The sequence below is a fragment of the Syngnathus acus genome, chromosome 12 (genome assembly GCF_901709675.1).
Source record: "Syngnathus acus chromosome 12, fSynAcu1.2, whole genome shotgun sequence".
NCBI lineage: Eukaryota > Metazoa > Chordata > Actinopteri > Syngnathiformes > Syngnathidae > Syngnathus > Syngnathus acus.
In genome coordinates this window covers 9,140,825-9,156,506 of record NC_051097.1, presented here as the reverse complement: position 1 = coordinate 9,156,506, position 15,682 = coordinate 9,140,825, and the positions used below count along the sequence as shown (strand labels likewise).

The following is a 15,682-nucleotide window of genomic DNA, read 5'->3' as shown; positions in this document are numbered from 1 at the left end:
TGTAACGATTTAAAAAAATTATTAATTGCAGTATCTCATTATTTCAACACTGCAAGTATCACAAACATGCATTATCTGTAAATGGTGTACAGTAGAGATTTTTGGGGGGCAGTGATTGTAATTAAAACCAGAACAGAATAAAAATAATAAATTGTCTCACTTGTCACATGATATTACCAGCGTGGTTGGGCAGAATTAAAGCACAAAGCAAATGCTTGTTTTGTAATGTAACCTAGCAATGCTTTAATTTTGAAATGCACAGAGGGTGGTGCTGTTCGGGTGGGACCACATGCTTCAGACAACAACGGATTGATAATCCTCAATGTGTCCAGTATGTGAGTTGCAGGATGTGAAGCACTTGAACGCACCACCGCTCGGAATCATGAAGCCCTCCATGAAGATGAAATATATTCTTAACACATCATCGTGCTTCTGCCAGTAAAACACTCTGTGAGTGGATTATGGGTCGTTTATGGATATTCTGCACAATTCTTTTTTTTACGGCTGTTTTGGTTAACTCAACGTTGACGGACGGAGAAGAAGAGTCTTGCAATGGTGCATTCGATGTTTATTTTGTTTTGGACAGGTGAGATGTATGAGCGTGGTGACATGCAGCTTACTGACTGTTCTTTGTCCTTGTATGGTTGTGTTTAATTTGCTTGTTCCCTGCTGCTCCTCTGCAACTATCATTTACCCTTAATTTGAACTTTACTCTAAAAATAAACAGACTTTTGCAGCCCTGGTTAATTCTGGCTTCCTCTGACATAAAAAAAAAAAAAACCTGCTCGTTCATTTAATGAAGATTTAAAATTGTAAATCAAAATATGTGTTCCGCTCATTAATGACGTCATGACAACAAGCGCAACAGAAAATTGATGGCTACAAAACGCAATGCTGATTATATTTGCAGGTCAGGCAGTGTGTCAGGACACTGGCATGAGATCTTTGGCTTTGTGGAGCAACTCACCAACAAGTTTGTCAGGTGGGTGAGAGGACTTAAAGCTGGAGACAACTTTTATTAAAGGTCTTAAAAGCACAACACAAACAGGAGTGCAAAAAAAAAAGTAGGGCAAAGCTATTTAGGGAAGTTGACATCTCAGACAAGCCTTCTGATTAATGCTGGAGAGTGTGTGTGTGATATCTTTAGGGTTTGATAACAGGCTACTAAATATAAACTCATAACACTCAGCCAGATGTGGAAGTGGTGTTGACTTCATGATAGTCAGCAAAGACACTGGGAGTCTTACTGGCCATGCTGAAGGTTTCCTGTGAGGTTTTTTTCCCCATCTCTCTGATCTTCTGTATGTATTTATTTCAGTCCCAGGATGAGAGTGTCCTACATTGTCTTTTCAGCCCAAGCGGTGGTAATCCTTCCATTAACCGGAGACAGGTACTTCCTCCTCGTCTTCTTCCCAAAACGGGAAAGCGCTAGATAGATAACCAGATTAAACAGAAACTGCCCTCTTATCACTGTTCTGGATTCCCAGGACCAAGATAAACGAAGGTTTGGGTAAACTGAGCCAAATCAAGCCAGCGGGTGAAACGTACATGCATGAAGGTTTGAAAGCAGTACGTATGCACTATTGTTTATTTTCGGAAGGAAGCATCCTTGAGAAGTTTTTAAAAGCGAAAAATCACGTAGAAGCACATTTGGCTTTTCGGCAGGTGTCGGAGCAGATGGAGATGCAAACGACGCCGTCCCGCAGCATCATTATTGTTCTGACTGATGGCAAGTTAGAAGTTTTCCCCTTTGAGCTGAGCGTGGAGGAGGTGACACAGTATTAAATGCACTATTTTATTTATTTTTGTGTATATTTTTTACATTTTGTTCTTGTTCTTGTTGTGTTTCATCCAGGCTGACAAAGCTCGAGGTTTTGGAGCCCGTGTGTACTGTGTGGGCGTTATGGACTTTGACCACAAGCAGGTAGTCGCTCTGATGTTTTCACTCACCCCCTCACCGAGAGGTTTATTTGTCTCCTCGGCGTGTGTCTGTGTTTTTGCCTGGTCAGTTGAGGCACTACAAGATGAATGAAAAACGTAAGCAAAGCTTTTAAGCTCAAGAATGGCGGGGTTTTGTAAAAACATTCTGTTAAGCAAAATGTTTGGACTTGGGGTTCTCCCTGTGCCTTTGATAGATTCGATACGAGTGCCAATGACTACATAGATGAAAGGATTGTGTTGAATACTCGTAAAGCACCGTTGATGTCCTAATAAAACGGACATTGATGTCATGGTAGTTTTGGATAATTGAACATAAACGGTGCAGAAACACAAGCAGACAGACAGATCTTTATCCTCTGCGGAAAATTTGTAATAAATTTATAATATTTGAGAATACTCAGTCTGCTTTGTAGTATTATGTCTGTATTACACTGCCCCCTGGTGGCCAAGTCGTGCACACCAGAAGGAGCGCTATATCAATGGGGCATTGAAGCACAAAATAATGACCATAAACTGCTTGCTCAGCTAGCTTTATTCATGATTACAGCTGATAAATGTTTTGTTTTTTTAAACAAATACAATATTTACTGAATTCGTGACTTTACAACATCTTCTGTAAATAACGTTGCCATGCCCAGAGTGCTTCGTGGCTTTCGAGGAGGAAGTCATTAGAGTGCTCTAATTAAATAAAGCCAGACGAGTTTCCTGTCAAGCAGGAGATGAAAGCTTCTCGTGTCGTTTTCCTCCATAAATGCTGCTGGCGATAAAAATCAGCCACTGAGTAATTGCTGAAACATAAACACTATACATTTTGAGCTAACGGCCTTACGTTTGCAGCTTGCTGAAATTGCCGACGGTGCCCAGCAAGTCTTCCCGGTGTTGTCGGGCTTTCACGCCCTCAAAGATGTCGTCAGCTCGGTGAGCTTTGATCGGTGGTGCAAACCATTCCCGTTGAAAACAATTTTTAACCAGATCTGCTTCTCCGCTCAGATCCTGAAGCAGTCCTGTTCTGAAATCTTCACAATAGAACCGTCAAGTGTTTGCGTGAATGGTATGTTAAATAAATGTGTGATGAGTCCGTAGTAAAATCACATGAGGACACTACCTGTGTTTATCTGCAGAATCTTTCAATGTGGTGCTGAGAGGAAGCGGCTTCAGTGGAGCAAAGAGGACAGAAAACGTTCTTTGCTTCCTCACGGTCGGTCAAGACGCATACAGTGAGTAAAATGTGCTTTAAATGCAGATTTATGGATATGTCAAAGCGGGCCCACTCGACTTTTATGACAGTGGTTGCTAAGCAACCAAATTTGGAAGTAGCCTGGTCCTTTTCCGTAGTGATTGAATCGATAAAATTATATTATGTGCAGAGCTCTATGCTGCCAAAGAGATTCCAACAGTAGTTGCTTTTTATCGACTTGAGCCGGAGAACAGAGGAGGCATTATGAGCCTGGGGGGGAGGAGGGAGGGAGGGAGGGAGGATGAAACTAAGGATGGAGACTATTTGGAATAGTTCATGAAAACAGAACATGACAACACATGACTGGATCTTACTTATCTTCTTGTTTATTTCATTTTAATATCCCAACAATCACAGCAAATAGAAACTACAAACGGCTGACAGAATTTAGACAAAAGCTGAAATGGAATAAGCATGCAAAGTGACATTTTCTTGGTTGTTTACGTCCAAGGCCAGAAGGCAACACTAGTGAGAGAAGGTTATCTTCTGTGTCCTGCCCCTGTTCTGCAAGAAGTCGGACAGTAAGTACGCATACATACAAATCTGTGATCTCCTTTTTATGACATCACCTCATTTGTATTTATGAGTTGCCTAGAGTAAAAATATGCATTCATGTTTTAATACCTTTTAACAATGTGTAATTTAAAACAACCTGCAAATCATGTTGACCTCAGTTCACACATACTCTGCGCTCACTCTTGGCTAACTCACAATTTCTCAACCGGGCGTCCACTTTATCACCAAACAAGGAAATTATAATGAGAGCTTAACAATGCAAACGCCTTCCTTTTCTCGATGAGTCAGTTTTTTGTGACACAAATGGGGTAGGAAGCTGGCAAGGTCACCAAGTTGCATAATACTAAAGAGGTTTTTTATTGCCGAGCATACAATTGGACTAACAGTAGCGAATGGGACTAGATCTTGTTCAGGCTATTCGGGACATTGAACGAGGCGGTTTAAGAAAAGCGCAAATATATATATTTACATTTTATGTTCAAAAGAGAAATTTTGGAAAATGAATAGTGTTTATTGGGTGAGAGGTGTGTTTAAAAAAAGAATACAATAAAACATCTGTTTTTGTAGAGCAGTTGAGGTGCTGGTCAGTTTAAACAACGGGCAGTCGTACATATCTGCTCCCATCGTCATCGAAGCCACAAACTGTGTGAGTATCTGTCTTAGAGTACACATCGATAAAAAAACAATATATATATTTATACGATTTCTATTTTTGGTGTTTATGTCACAGTCAAATGGATTCTGGGTGTTGTGGCTGCTGCTGGCTCTTTTGCTGTTGCTGGTTTTTGGTCTACTTTGGTGGTTTTGGCCTCTGTGTTGCACCGTGGTGAGTGCATATGTTTTTTTTTTTTTAAAGCACAAATCTGTTAAGCCAAGAAACACATTGGGAAGTGACTTTTGGTTTTTCCTCACTGCAGGTGATTCGAGACCCACCGCCCTCTCGCCCTCCCCCTCCTCCCCCTCCTTTACTTGTGAGTAGACCACAAGGAAGAAAAGAATTAAACACATAATAAAGATAAATTGCGTGATTAGTAACGTTTTTGAGGGCTTTCTGCGGCTCTTGCAACGAAGGAAACACTGACACCTATCGACTATTATTGGTACTGCAAGTGTAGTATTCAAAATTGCTCGTTAGCGGACAATAATTATTGGTACTAAAAGAGAAACACTAAAGTATAATAATACGCTGTGAGTAGTTTTTATTTGTTTTATTTCTACTGTTTTGATTGTTTAGGAGCAAGAGGAAGATTTGTTCCCCAAACACAAGTGGCCCACAGTGGACGCATCTTACTATGGTGGGAGAGGCCCCGGTGGAATCAAACGCATGGAGGTGATTGGTATTTGAGCAAGGGTGTGTAGACTTTTGTAACGTCACGTATGCATGTATAGGTGCGCTGGGGGCTGAAGGGCTCCACAGAGGAAGGCTCAAGGCTGGAGAAAGCCAAGAACGCCGTGGTCACCATGCCGGATGAAGTGGAGGAGGATGTTATCCCTCGACCACCGCCAAGGCCGCCGCCTGTTTACAATTCCCTGCCAGAGCCCAAATGGTACACGCCCATCAAGGTGAGACATCGGCGGTCATTGTCACCGTCCGATTATTAAATTCTTGAGTTGAATGAGTGTTTGGGTTTTAATTGTGACCATCAGGGGCGTTTTGATGCATTGTTGGCGTTGTTGAGACGGCAGTACGACAGAGTGGCAATTATGAGACCAACTCCTCATGACAAGGTGACATTTTCGGTAGTTTGCAATCCACTGAAGAAATTCACAAGTTTCTTCTGCATCATTTGAATTTATGTATATTTTTGTTTGTAAAAACCCTTTCATATTTATAAACTTTTACCTCATTGATCTTTATTGTCCACAGGGCCGCTGCATCAACTTCACTCGAGTTCACTGAGACGGAAATTTTGCAGCATTACTAGTTTAGACCAAAGACACCTGCCATATAATCTTGTGTGACAAAATGTAAATATTTATCAAATTTCTTTACATTTATCCTGGTGTAATTTCTCTCACTTATTTCTTTGCCAAACAAAAGCACTCATAGTTTGTTCTTTTGTTTATTTGGGAAAAAATATATATATAATTGTCTTTTCACAAATGATTCAATACGAGTACCATAGACAAGAAATTTGAACAAAGCACATGAAAAACATTTTATAAAACATCCAGAACATTAAATGAGCTTTTTAATATAAACAAATCGATAGATTGATCACTTTCTCATGAAAAGTGACGATGACTTGTTTCCTATTAAGTCTTAAAGCTGTGCTCCACAAACACACTTCTATAAAAGCTTAGCTGGTGTGTCAGAATATAAAATAAACAAAAAACAAACCAGCATGGTGACTACATAAAGAAATAAACATTCATTGTTATACTTTTTGGATAGAAAATACAAATAACACTGTAGGAAGTCAAATAAATCCAGTTCGAAAACACACGGATGAAAATGCAAGTGCATTGTTTAGCTTGTATGACGTCACGCGACTGGTTCACCAAAACACAGATTGCCACAAAGGGCATAAAAACACACAAAGTTAAATCCTTCAGCATAGGAGGGCTCTTATCATACATATCAGATTGCCGTTGTGAAAGTCTGAGAAAATGCACACTCAGCTTTTCCAGGTCTGACCCAGGGAATGTATATTTATGGCCATGTAGCTTTAACATGCTAGTCGACGTGTTTATTTACACCCTGCAAAGTGGAGGAGATTGTCTTCATGACCGGTTCTCTCGATGCAACAGGGAGGATCTATGGAAGAAGGAAAAAAAAAAGTTATGAAGGTCAAAGTGGCGGGTTTGACTGTTTGTACGTGTGTGGGTGTGCGAACTCACCGGAGCGATCGGCGACTGTCCTTCTCCATGTTGTTCTCCGGCCCTTCGCTCTCGTAAGAGGCCAGATGAAGCTCTGCACACACAAATCACCGGACAAAATAGTTAATTAAATATTTTATACAACATATATATTTTTAAAAGTACCCAAAAACACTAATGTGTTCAGCACAAAGAAATAAATTAAACAGAAGAGTGACTGACCATCTTCGGCAAAAATCGGCGTGGTGACGAGATACTGGAGGATTCTGCGGTCTCGGTCAAACGGGCAAATCACCTGACGCCACACCAGGAATTCGCTCACCTGCTTGGCCAGCTCCCAAAGTTTCTGAAAGCAAGGAAGCAAATTAGTGCGAGTTTAGATTGAGTCACCATTAAGTATTTAGTTTACCACAAGGGGGCGGTATGACATTACCAACCTCAAAGTTGATGTGTCCGTTGGGTAGCCTGCTCGCACAGCCTTCGTTCAAGAAGTAGATATCTTTAATGAGCAGGCTGAAGAAAGGAATGACGATCTTCTCTTGGACGCTGTGCGCGGTTTCGGACCTCTGGGTGGCGCCGCGGAGCGCGGTGCGATAGTTGCTAAAGTTGCTGGACGGGTCCATCTGGTGCTGAATTGAGGACAGACGCATGAGACATGATTAGCGTTTTAATGTAACAGCGCAGTGGGACGGCCGAGGATGACATTTTAGTGCGTGCGTGTGGGTTTTCTCACCTCGAGAATTTCAAACTTGTCAGTGTTGACTTTACTCCAAGTCTTTTTCAGTCTGGCGACGGGACTCATGTTCATCCCAGCTGAGACGCCACAAAAAAAAAAAGATCAGATTTAGTTCATCTCTGGTTTTGTTTTGAGCAACAATGCTACGCAACCGTGTCCAACTGCCAAGTCGGAAAAATCTCCTTTTACAAAAGCTGCCATTTCACAGCTCTAAATTATAAATCGCGCAAAGATGGACCAGAGGGAAAGACCTTCTGTTGATAAGCCTTTGGCACTCGAGCGGCCATTGCAACAAAGTGAACTCTGTCATGGCAATGGTGGCTTATTTAAAAACAAATCCCACCCTGAGGTGGTCTTGTGCCCGCTTTGTTTGGATCAGCGGAAACAAGCACAACATTGGGGTCAAATGGATGTTGCTTGAAAGGCTAATCAGATCGACCGAAGCTAGCCTGCAGGTTAATAATCAGTAAGCGTGCAAAATGGCCGCCCCGACTTCCTGTTGATCCTTGAAACGTGACAACCTTTCCAAAGTTGCTCTAAATACTCACTGATGATTGCCATGAGCGAGTTAAAGTTGCCAATGTTGAAACACTCCTGCGCCACGTCGATGAAGAACTCGATGATCCGCGCTCGTTGTTTCTTTTTCACCGGCTGGAATGGAAGAGCACCGAATTAACCAAAAGACTAAAAAAAAACGATAAGCATCACAAGTGGACGATGAACGTACCATACAGATTTCGGTGGCCACTAGATAACTCAGTCGGTTGAACCAGTTCACGTACGTCTCTAAGTTGCTGGTCTTGCGCTTTCGGAAGAAACCCTGAAAAACAACCCCAAAAATAAATATGAAATAAACAACACAGATTAATAACTATGGGTTGCCTGGTGTTTGCATTAAATTAAATTTAAAACCCTGTATTCCTATGTGTTGGTTTTCTGAAGCAAATACAAATATTGGCTAGGCTAAGTTGAACGTCATGATTTTTTTTTTTCATCTTGCCTGTGTTAATTATAAACAACCAAGACAGGCTGCCTGCCTATCTGTCACTTCCTAGTGGACAGGATCTTGAGAGCCCTCACTCCCACACGAGCTCTCCTACACAATGAAATCTCTGACGTGGCTGCTGAGTTTTTTTTCCCACATCTCATTTGCATCTGCCTTTGCATCATCTGGCTCAGATGGCGTGTTTGTCGGGGGGAATCAATTTGCTTTCACGTAAAAGGGTACAGTTATGTTTCAAAGAAAAGCTCAAAATCCTAGTAATGGCTTTTTCCTTTCATGAAAATGAATTGGGAACACTCTACATTGTATTCTATTCCCATTACTGATCAACGCAGTGGCGGTGCGAGAGGGGGCCCCAGTTAATTGACTTTGGGGTATTTTCTGATTTTTTTTTTTTTTTTTTCCTGGGATTTTTTTCAAGATTTCCACCCATCCCAGAAGGAAACATAATAGGCATGTTTCCCCAAATTCTTTTGAAGAATATTTATGGTTTGTAAAGAAAATATGTATTTTGCAGACCCACTGAGATATCTTTACTCCCCCTCCCTAATCTTAGCTCCGCCAATACGCACAAATATGGTAATAAAAATAAAATAATAAAAAATAAAGCAGTAAAACCTCTTGGCCTTGGTGATGTAATCCTGGACTTGCTTACACAACAGCGCCTGACTGCTATACCTGGCGACTCTTCCTGATACTAACCCTCGTATAAAATGGCCTTGTATAACTGGCAAGGTGCCCGACGCAAAATGATAGAGCGCCGGTCCGCTCTGACGCTGACTGCAAGGCAAGCTTTCAGCTGACTCGCTCGCACGTCAGACACGCAACAGGGAAGCGCTTTCCAATTTGGGTTTGATGTGCTTTCAAAAAGTACTTCAAATGAAAACAAGTGGAACAAAATTCACACTCGGCAGCCAGGAGGAGGCTTCATGTGGTTTCTGAAGCCATTTCTCTCTCCAAATTAAATGCAAAGCCAAAAACAAAAATAGAAAATAAAAAAAAAATTGTTTGCTTTATTTGATGTTAATTACAAACCTAGCAAACCACATGCAGTACGTCGCTACTTTAAAAAAAAAAAAAAAACACCCACTAGAGTGTGGTTATAATGTGTCTGCTTTGTGTGGATTTGTTTTTGCCCGCAGCCGTACGACACGACAACAGTCAGCACACACGACAGGCTACCTTGTGGTTCTCCAGGGGGTCCTTCAAGGCAAAGGTCTGGATAAACTCCTCCGGACCGATAAAACTCAGCCTGTCCTGTGAAGTGGAGAAAAAAAAAACATGGAGGGGGTTGCTGAACAAAAACCAAATGTTTATACTTTTCAATTCAAGGATAACCACAAAAAAAAGTCCTGGAAACCTTTTTAAAACAGCCACAAGACAAATAAAGCTTTGTTTTGAGAGAAAATGTAAATAAACATGAACTAAAAGCTACAACTAAACACACACAGGCTTGTAAATCTCAAACTACCCACACAAAAGACCACCAAAACGTGCTTACCAGTTCAATGTGTGTGAGCTGTTGAGCGAGGACGAAGGGGTCATCGCACACGCTCAGTACATCGCTTCGCAGCGCCGATTCTCTTTTGCTCTTCAGGGAGGCGGGACGCTCGGTCGCCACGACGCTCAAGGCGGCCACCGCCTCCTCGTATTGGCCGAGGGCAGACAGGCGTTTTATCAAGCGCTGGGTCATCTGCTGCATGGCTCGCCACGAGTACTGGTGGGAACGATGAAATAAATGTGCGCAATTAAAAACGTTATTCCAGCATTTTGGAGGTGACGTTGGGTTAGGGCAAAAACGTGGCACAAACCTCGTCCCCTCTGGCCACGTGGTGCGTCATGTCCTTGAGACAACGCATCATCCGCTCGTCCCTGAAGTCATACGGGAAGGTCTCGGTCCACTCCGTCAGCAGCTGCACCAGCTTGGGCGCCACCTCGCCGAAACGGATCTGGACAAATGGCATGTGACGTCAGAAATGGCTTTGCCCATGTACGCTTGTTTGGCGAAATCGGGATTCTTAGTGATGGGCAAATGAAGCTTCAAATTTGATTCACTTGTATTTTTTTCACTCCTCTAGATGGCGCCAACAGTGCCATGTTTTTCCAATATAAAGTGAAGTTTCTAAAACAGTCCGTGCGCTGTGTGTGACTTTTACACCTGATCTGCCGAGAACGTAAATCTGTTCCAACGGCAACATTGTGGGAACTGGCGTCCATTCGGAGACAAACATCAACTTGTGTGAGCAAATAACCCGCCCACCTTATCCAGCAGGGCGTCTCCGGACCGCTGCTGCTCCACACACAGGTGACAAACTCGCGTCATCAGCTCGTAGGGGTGCAGGAAGAGGCGCGAGCTCAGCAGGAAGGTGAAAACGTACGACCTCTGATCATTTCAAGGACGCAGAACACAAACAATGAGGTGTGAAATGTTAAAGGGGAGGTACGTTTATAAACGAGCGTGACTTACATCGGGGTAGTAGTCCACGGTGGGGACCAAATGTTGGATCAGCGCCTCGAGAGACGCCGAAACCAAACTGTTGTCGTGGTAACACATTTCCCCATAGCTGGCAGTGATGGCCCGTCCATAGAGGCGATTTTTGGCGCCGGCGTTGCTGCGACAGGACAGTTCGCTGCCGCTGCTGGTGCTGGTTTGGCGGTGCACCCGAGCGGGACAAGTCGTGTTATGCTGGCGCGGGCTGTGAGGCTGCGTGCAGGAGTGCGGCTTGTCCGAAACGGTGCTCCTGACGCTGTACTGACGCTCCTTGAGGCTTAGCGAGTCCACGGCTACGCCGCAGTACGTGCTGTGAGTGTGCGGTATGTCATAGGGGTTCTCCGTTGCGTTGTAGATGCTTTCCTTGGTGCTCTTAACGGAGCCGCAGTGGCGGTAGGGGCTGTGTGGCTGCTGGTAGTTGTTGTTGTTGCTGCTGCTGTAAAGGCCGCAAGTGCTGAACTTTCCGGCGTATGGGGTGGTGGGAGGCATGGTCAGCTGCGGAGAGACCAGAATACACAAAACATTCTTTTTTATTTTATTTTTTATTATTATTTTTAAAACAAAAATTCTTTTCTATTATTTTATTACTCTTTTTTTATTCTATTATTTCCCAGGCTGTCAGCGGTTAGGTTAGTTTTCCAATTGTGTGTAGATGTTCCTTAAAATTCCTCTCTTGCGCAACCTGTTGACAATAGCGTGCCTGGAATGTGGTCAATCTTTAAGCGGCGCTTGTGCAAATATGGTGAAAGGTGATCACTCAAAAGTGGAGCCTGAGAAGTGTGTCAAAGTAATTACGCTTAAGTCGCGTAATTGCAGCCCTCCTCCCCTGCATTCCTTTCGGCTTTGAACTTTGAGAAGACACCCCATGTGGAAATTCACTCTGGCTTAAGGCACGTTTTCGATCCGGCATACTTTTGTCTATTCGCTTAAAAGAAAAACAAACAGGCGGACGAACAATCTGGGGACAGCAGCGATTTTATTGGAGATAATTGGATCGGAGCAAGGTAAGCCGGTCCTAAATCACCACCCGGGCGTGCTTTAACTCTGGAGCCATCCTCATCCTGCCTTAGTAGCATCTGCCGGTGTAAATCAAGCCGCCGCATTCCTCAAACACCAATGCGCATATACGGCCCGTCGGAAAACAAAAGCCCACAAGAACCCGCCGAGCTTTTGTTGGATGGAGGAGGGGGTCAGCCTGAGGAGGCTCTGCCTGCTTGCTTGCACACATTCTCCCAGGCAGGCACGCTTGGAACCACGCCAGTGCCAACCAGTTCGGCGGGAGTTAGTCTACTGAACCCTACGATCCTCCTAACCCAGTTAAAAGATTACCGTGGCTTGAACTGACTCGCTCAACTTACAAGACGTCATCTGGCAAAGCCCAGTCGAGCCCACATGAGAGTCAAACACATTATCGACTTTTTTTTCCTCCTTCCAAGCGTGCACTGAGTCGTGACCGTCTTTGTAAAGGGGGGTTGGGGGGGGGGGCATCTAAAAAATGCGGCTCTTCCGACTCGGAGCTGAATTCCTTAAACCTTGACCTCTGCGAAATTTAGTACTTCCACATTGCAGCTTGGAATCTTCGACTAAATTGTAGGTTGGAAAACTTAATGATGACTATGGAAACATAATTTCAAGTTAGCATTCGCTATGATCCTAAACTCCAAAAGGCCTTTGATAAGTAATTCTGATGTGGGAATAAAAGTACAATAAATGCCGAAACTAAAACCCACAAGGGTACACGCGCTCTGTTTACTACGTTAATTCATACTTTTTAAATGGACTCGCCCTTTAATCTGGAAGCGTTTAATTTGATGACACTACAGACAATAACTTTTCCGTAGGCCCAAAAAATAAGTAGTACTCTCGGTTCATCAAAAGGTTAGATGTGAAGTTGAGAAGGAGCTTGCAGGCTATCATCATCTCCTAAATGATCTAAACAAGATTGTGTGTGAAGAGTTTGGCAGAAACGCTTTGACAACACGACACGATTTTCTGGTTTCTACATGTTTTGAGGCTTATTTATGAACTTTGTAGATGCGAGAATGTTTTTGGTGTTGTCGAGAAGCGATATGGATGAAATAATTTATGATTATGTTTACAACGTACCCATTTGAGTATGTATGATTTTAAGAGGCGGGGCCTGGACTGCCTGGTGAGTGACATGGGTGTCAACAAACAAGTGTATGGAGTTGACTGGCCTCTTGTGTAACTTGCCGATTAACCTATCGTCCTTGATAAGCGTGAAATGGTTCCAAAGTTTGGATCTTCTCTATCTCATGGCCAAGAATGGTGCATGCGACTGCTGCCACTAGTTTGACCATTTTTTGGTCATCAAACTTTTCGAGTTATAAAATCAACACTCCCGAGCCTGTTTAAAGGTTCTATTGTTCAAAGCATATTTTTTCATACGTTTACTTTAATGTTACCCTATGAATGACTGAAATATGACCCAGTTCAGATTTAGATGTTTTTGTGTGTGTGTCAGCCAGATTTTACTGCACTTAGTTTGATAACAATCCCTGGATCTTCAGCACGCTAGTCTATCCAAATCCCATTATGCGATTTACAAAAAAAAAAAAGGTACAGCCAGCTATGTGGAGGGCTGGGAGGGGCTGGAGGATGAAGGGGGGGTGGTCTTCCGACAATGCCGGTATTATCTGTCCTGTCATGGTGTTAACAATTGCACAAAGACCCGCGGGAAGAGATCAGAGCAGATCGCACACACACAGCAGCTTTCACACACTGGCCACCGCCAGGCCGGGTGACGCCGTTTGAAGGCTCGCATCGGTTTCACATCACGTTGTACAGATTATCAACCTTGCATATATCATCCGCGCTGACCTGCTCGACTGTAAAAGCCAAGCTTGTGTTTGCAAAAGGGCCTTAAACAAACAAGCATTTGTGAAAGATATGCCTATCGAAACTCATTTTGCAGATATGACCAGCTCACGCTCTGAGGGGCGAAGGTCAGCTACAATTTAGATTTTATGATGTTAAGCATGAGCAGCTGGCTCGGTGGTTCAACTGTAAATTGCCTTCAATGAAAGCCAGTAAAACTCCTACGTGACGCAAAAACGCTCTGCTGGGAAAAAAAACTCTTACGTAAGATGGTCGGACTTTGCGAGAGAGTTTTTTTTTATTCATATGATGACACACATAATACTTCTCACGGGTTGATCAAACCTGGTTTGACTTCGTGTCCTTTGGCATTTATGGACAATAACAGGCATGCAAAGGGGACGCCTGTTTTTCTCAAGGCGAACTCTATTAGTATTGCAACATAATAAGAGATGCTTCTAATATTTTGCACCTCTCACTAAGCTGAATAGTAGAGAAAGAATCTGCTTCCAAACACCCACAAAGATTTTTTTTTTTTTGGGACGTCTTTAGTAGCCACCAGAGCTCCAATGTCGTCATCATCTGAGTGGATGAACAAAAAGTAGACCTCAAACTGGAGACTCCAGAGACTCCAATTCATCCTGATTAGAGTTGAGGATTCTTTTTTCTATTCATCGAACACACACAGACACACACAGACGCACACACTGAATGATTTGTTAGGCTAGTACAGTATTAACCTCGACTCAGGCAGGGATAAAGACATATTATCTTCTCTCCTACGAGGATATAACAAACTTAAGCTTTGTACGTGGGCCTTTGCCCACTCACTCCCACGAAAAGAATGACAAATTAAACACTCGAAAAATGAGCAAGGATGTGTCACTTTAAAAAAAAAAAAAAGTCAAAACATGATTATTTTTAGACCAGGTGGAGCACCGAGGGATGCTTTCTGGCTACCTTTATGTAAATTATTAAGTGTTGGAGTTTAATTTTAGGAGTTTCAGTGCAGTCTGTCAGGTAGGCTGAGATGAAAAGTAAAAAAAGGGAACAACAATAAAAGAGGGGAAGCATTTTTTTTTTAGGGCTCCAACTTGGCCTGGAGTACCACTTTTGATTCTCCCCATTTCTTTTCCCTGCAGGCACACGCAATCTGTTATTCTCTGCCTCACTCACATACACAACCACACACACACACACACACACGGGCACCATGCCTGGTCCACATTATGGGCTTGTGAGTCAGAACACAGTATAGTCAGTGCTGCTTGTGAGGGAGAGAAAAAAAAAAAAAAAAAAGCCATGCTGTGCAACCACAGTCCCATCACAGGTGCTGGAGAGCTTGCATGTTTGTTTGTGTGCGACTACAACCCTAATTATAGCCTCATCGTTGTGGTAAACAAGTAATAACAAATGGGACAAGTGCATAGAAAAGAAGCACGTGGCTTTTCCGCCAACGTCTAAAGTTTTGATACTTTGCATAACACAAGTTGACTTGTAGTTTGGGTACTTTAAAAGACCAATGCAATTATGACTGCAAAGAGGAATTCAATGTTTATAAAAGCACATAGAAAATGCATTCTGAAGTTGAAAAGAAAACATACTTGATGTATTTAAGTATAATTATGATGGCACAAGTTAACTGCTTACCTCTGATGTGATGCAACTCAACGTCCGTTAAGTTGGTCAGAGTGCAAAATTAGGTCTAACTATTTGTACTTTCCGCACAGTTGCTTGGAATATCTTATCGTACGGTGATAAAGCTGCACGGCGTGTTCTGTCCTGATAAGTCTTTCATCAGGTTATCCTCGTTCTTCTCTGCTCCATTGAGTTCCTCCTCTGCTGTTATTTGAGTCGATGTCAAGCAGTGGAGACGCGCGAGTAGGCCTATTCAAATCACTCCCACAGAGCCGCAACATCTGACCAATGGGCGCTCAGAAGGCGGTTCCCGGAAATCCAAATGGACCAATCGTAGCGGGGTAGTGAAAAAAATCGAATCTACCTAAGTGCTGATTGGCTTGGTGGCCAGCAGTCCCTTTTTTCACCGATAGACGTCAGTGTTTCAGTTGTGAGACGCTTTCCGGATGCAATGGATTTGTT

General features: G+C 43.0%; 2 protein-coding genes across 3 annotated transcripts; one reads left to right on the top strand and one right to left on the bottom strand.

The window, feature by feature from the left end:
• Positions 1-284: 284 nt before the first annotated feature.
• On the top strand, positions 285-5,692 carry antxr2b (ANTXR cell adhesion molecule 2b). Of its 2 annotated transcripts, XM_037265677.1 has the most exons (17): positions 286-586; positions 911-982; positions 1,319-1,390; positions 1,488-1,569; positions 1,666-1,770; positions 1,856-1,924; positions 2,779-2,859; positions 2,932-2,992; positions 3,063-3,158; positions 3,630-3,699; positions 4,262-4,340; positions 4,425-4,520; positions 4,612-4,665; positions 4,929-5,024; positions 5,084-5,257; positions 5,342-5,422; positions 5,562-5,692. In XM_037265677.1, the coding sequence occupies exons 1-17, from the start codon at positions 462-464 to the stop codon at positions 5,592-5,594; spliced, it is 1,446 nt and encodes a 481-aa protein (XP_037121572.1). In that variant the 5' UTR covers positions 286-461; the 3' UTR covers positions 5,595-5,692. The 2 variants fall into 2 exon arrangements, with proteins under 2 accessions (XP_037121573.1, XP_037121572.1); XM_037265678.1 differs by lacking the exon at positions 4,425-4,520 and having other exon boundaries at positions 285-586.
• A 118-nt stretch (positions 5,693-5,810) lies between these two features.
• Positions 5,811-15,457, bottom strand: LOC119131332 (ras-GEF domain-containing family member 1B-B-like). Its single transcript, XM_037265674.1, has 13 exons — positions 15,233-15,457; positions 10,721-11,239; positions 10,514-10,636; positions 10,065-10,202; positions 9,755-9,970; positions 9,436-9,510; positions 7,978-8,070; positions 7,799-7,901; positions 7,248-7,327; positions 6,952-7,143; positions 6,737-6,860; positions 6,536-6,608; positions 5,811-6,452 (listed from the first exon to the last, which is right to left on the bottom strand). The coding sequence occupies exons 2-13, from the start codon at positions 11,231-11,233 to the stop codon at positions 6,419-6,421; spliced, it is 1,764 nt and encodes a 587-aa protein (XP_037121569.1). The 5' UTR covers positions 11,234-11,239; positions 15,233-15,457; the 3' UTR covers positions 5,811-6,418.
• Positions 15,458-15,682: the final 225 nt, after the last annotated feature.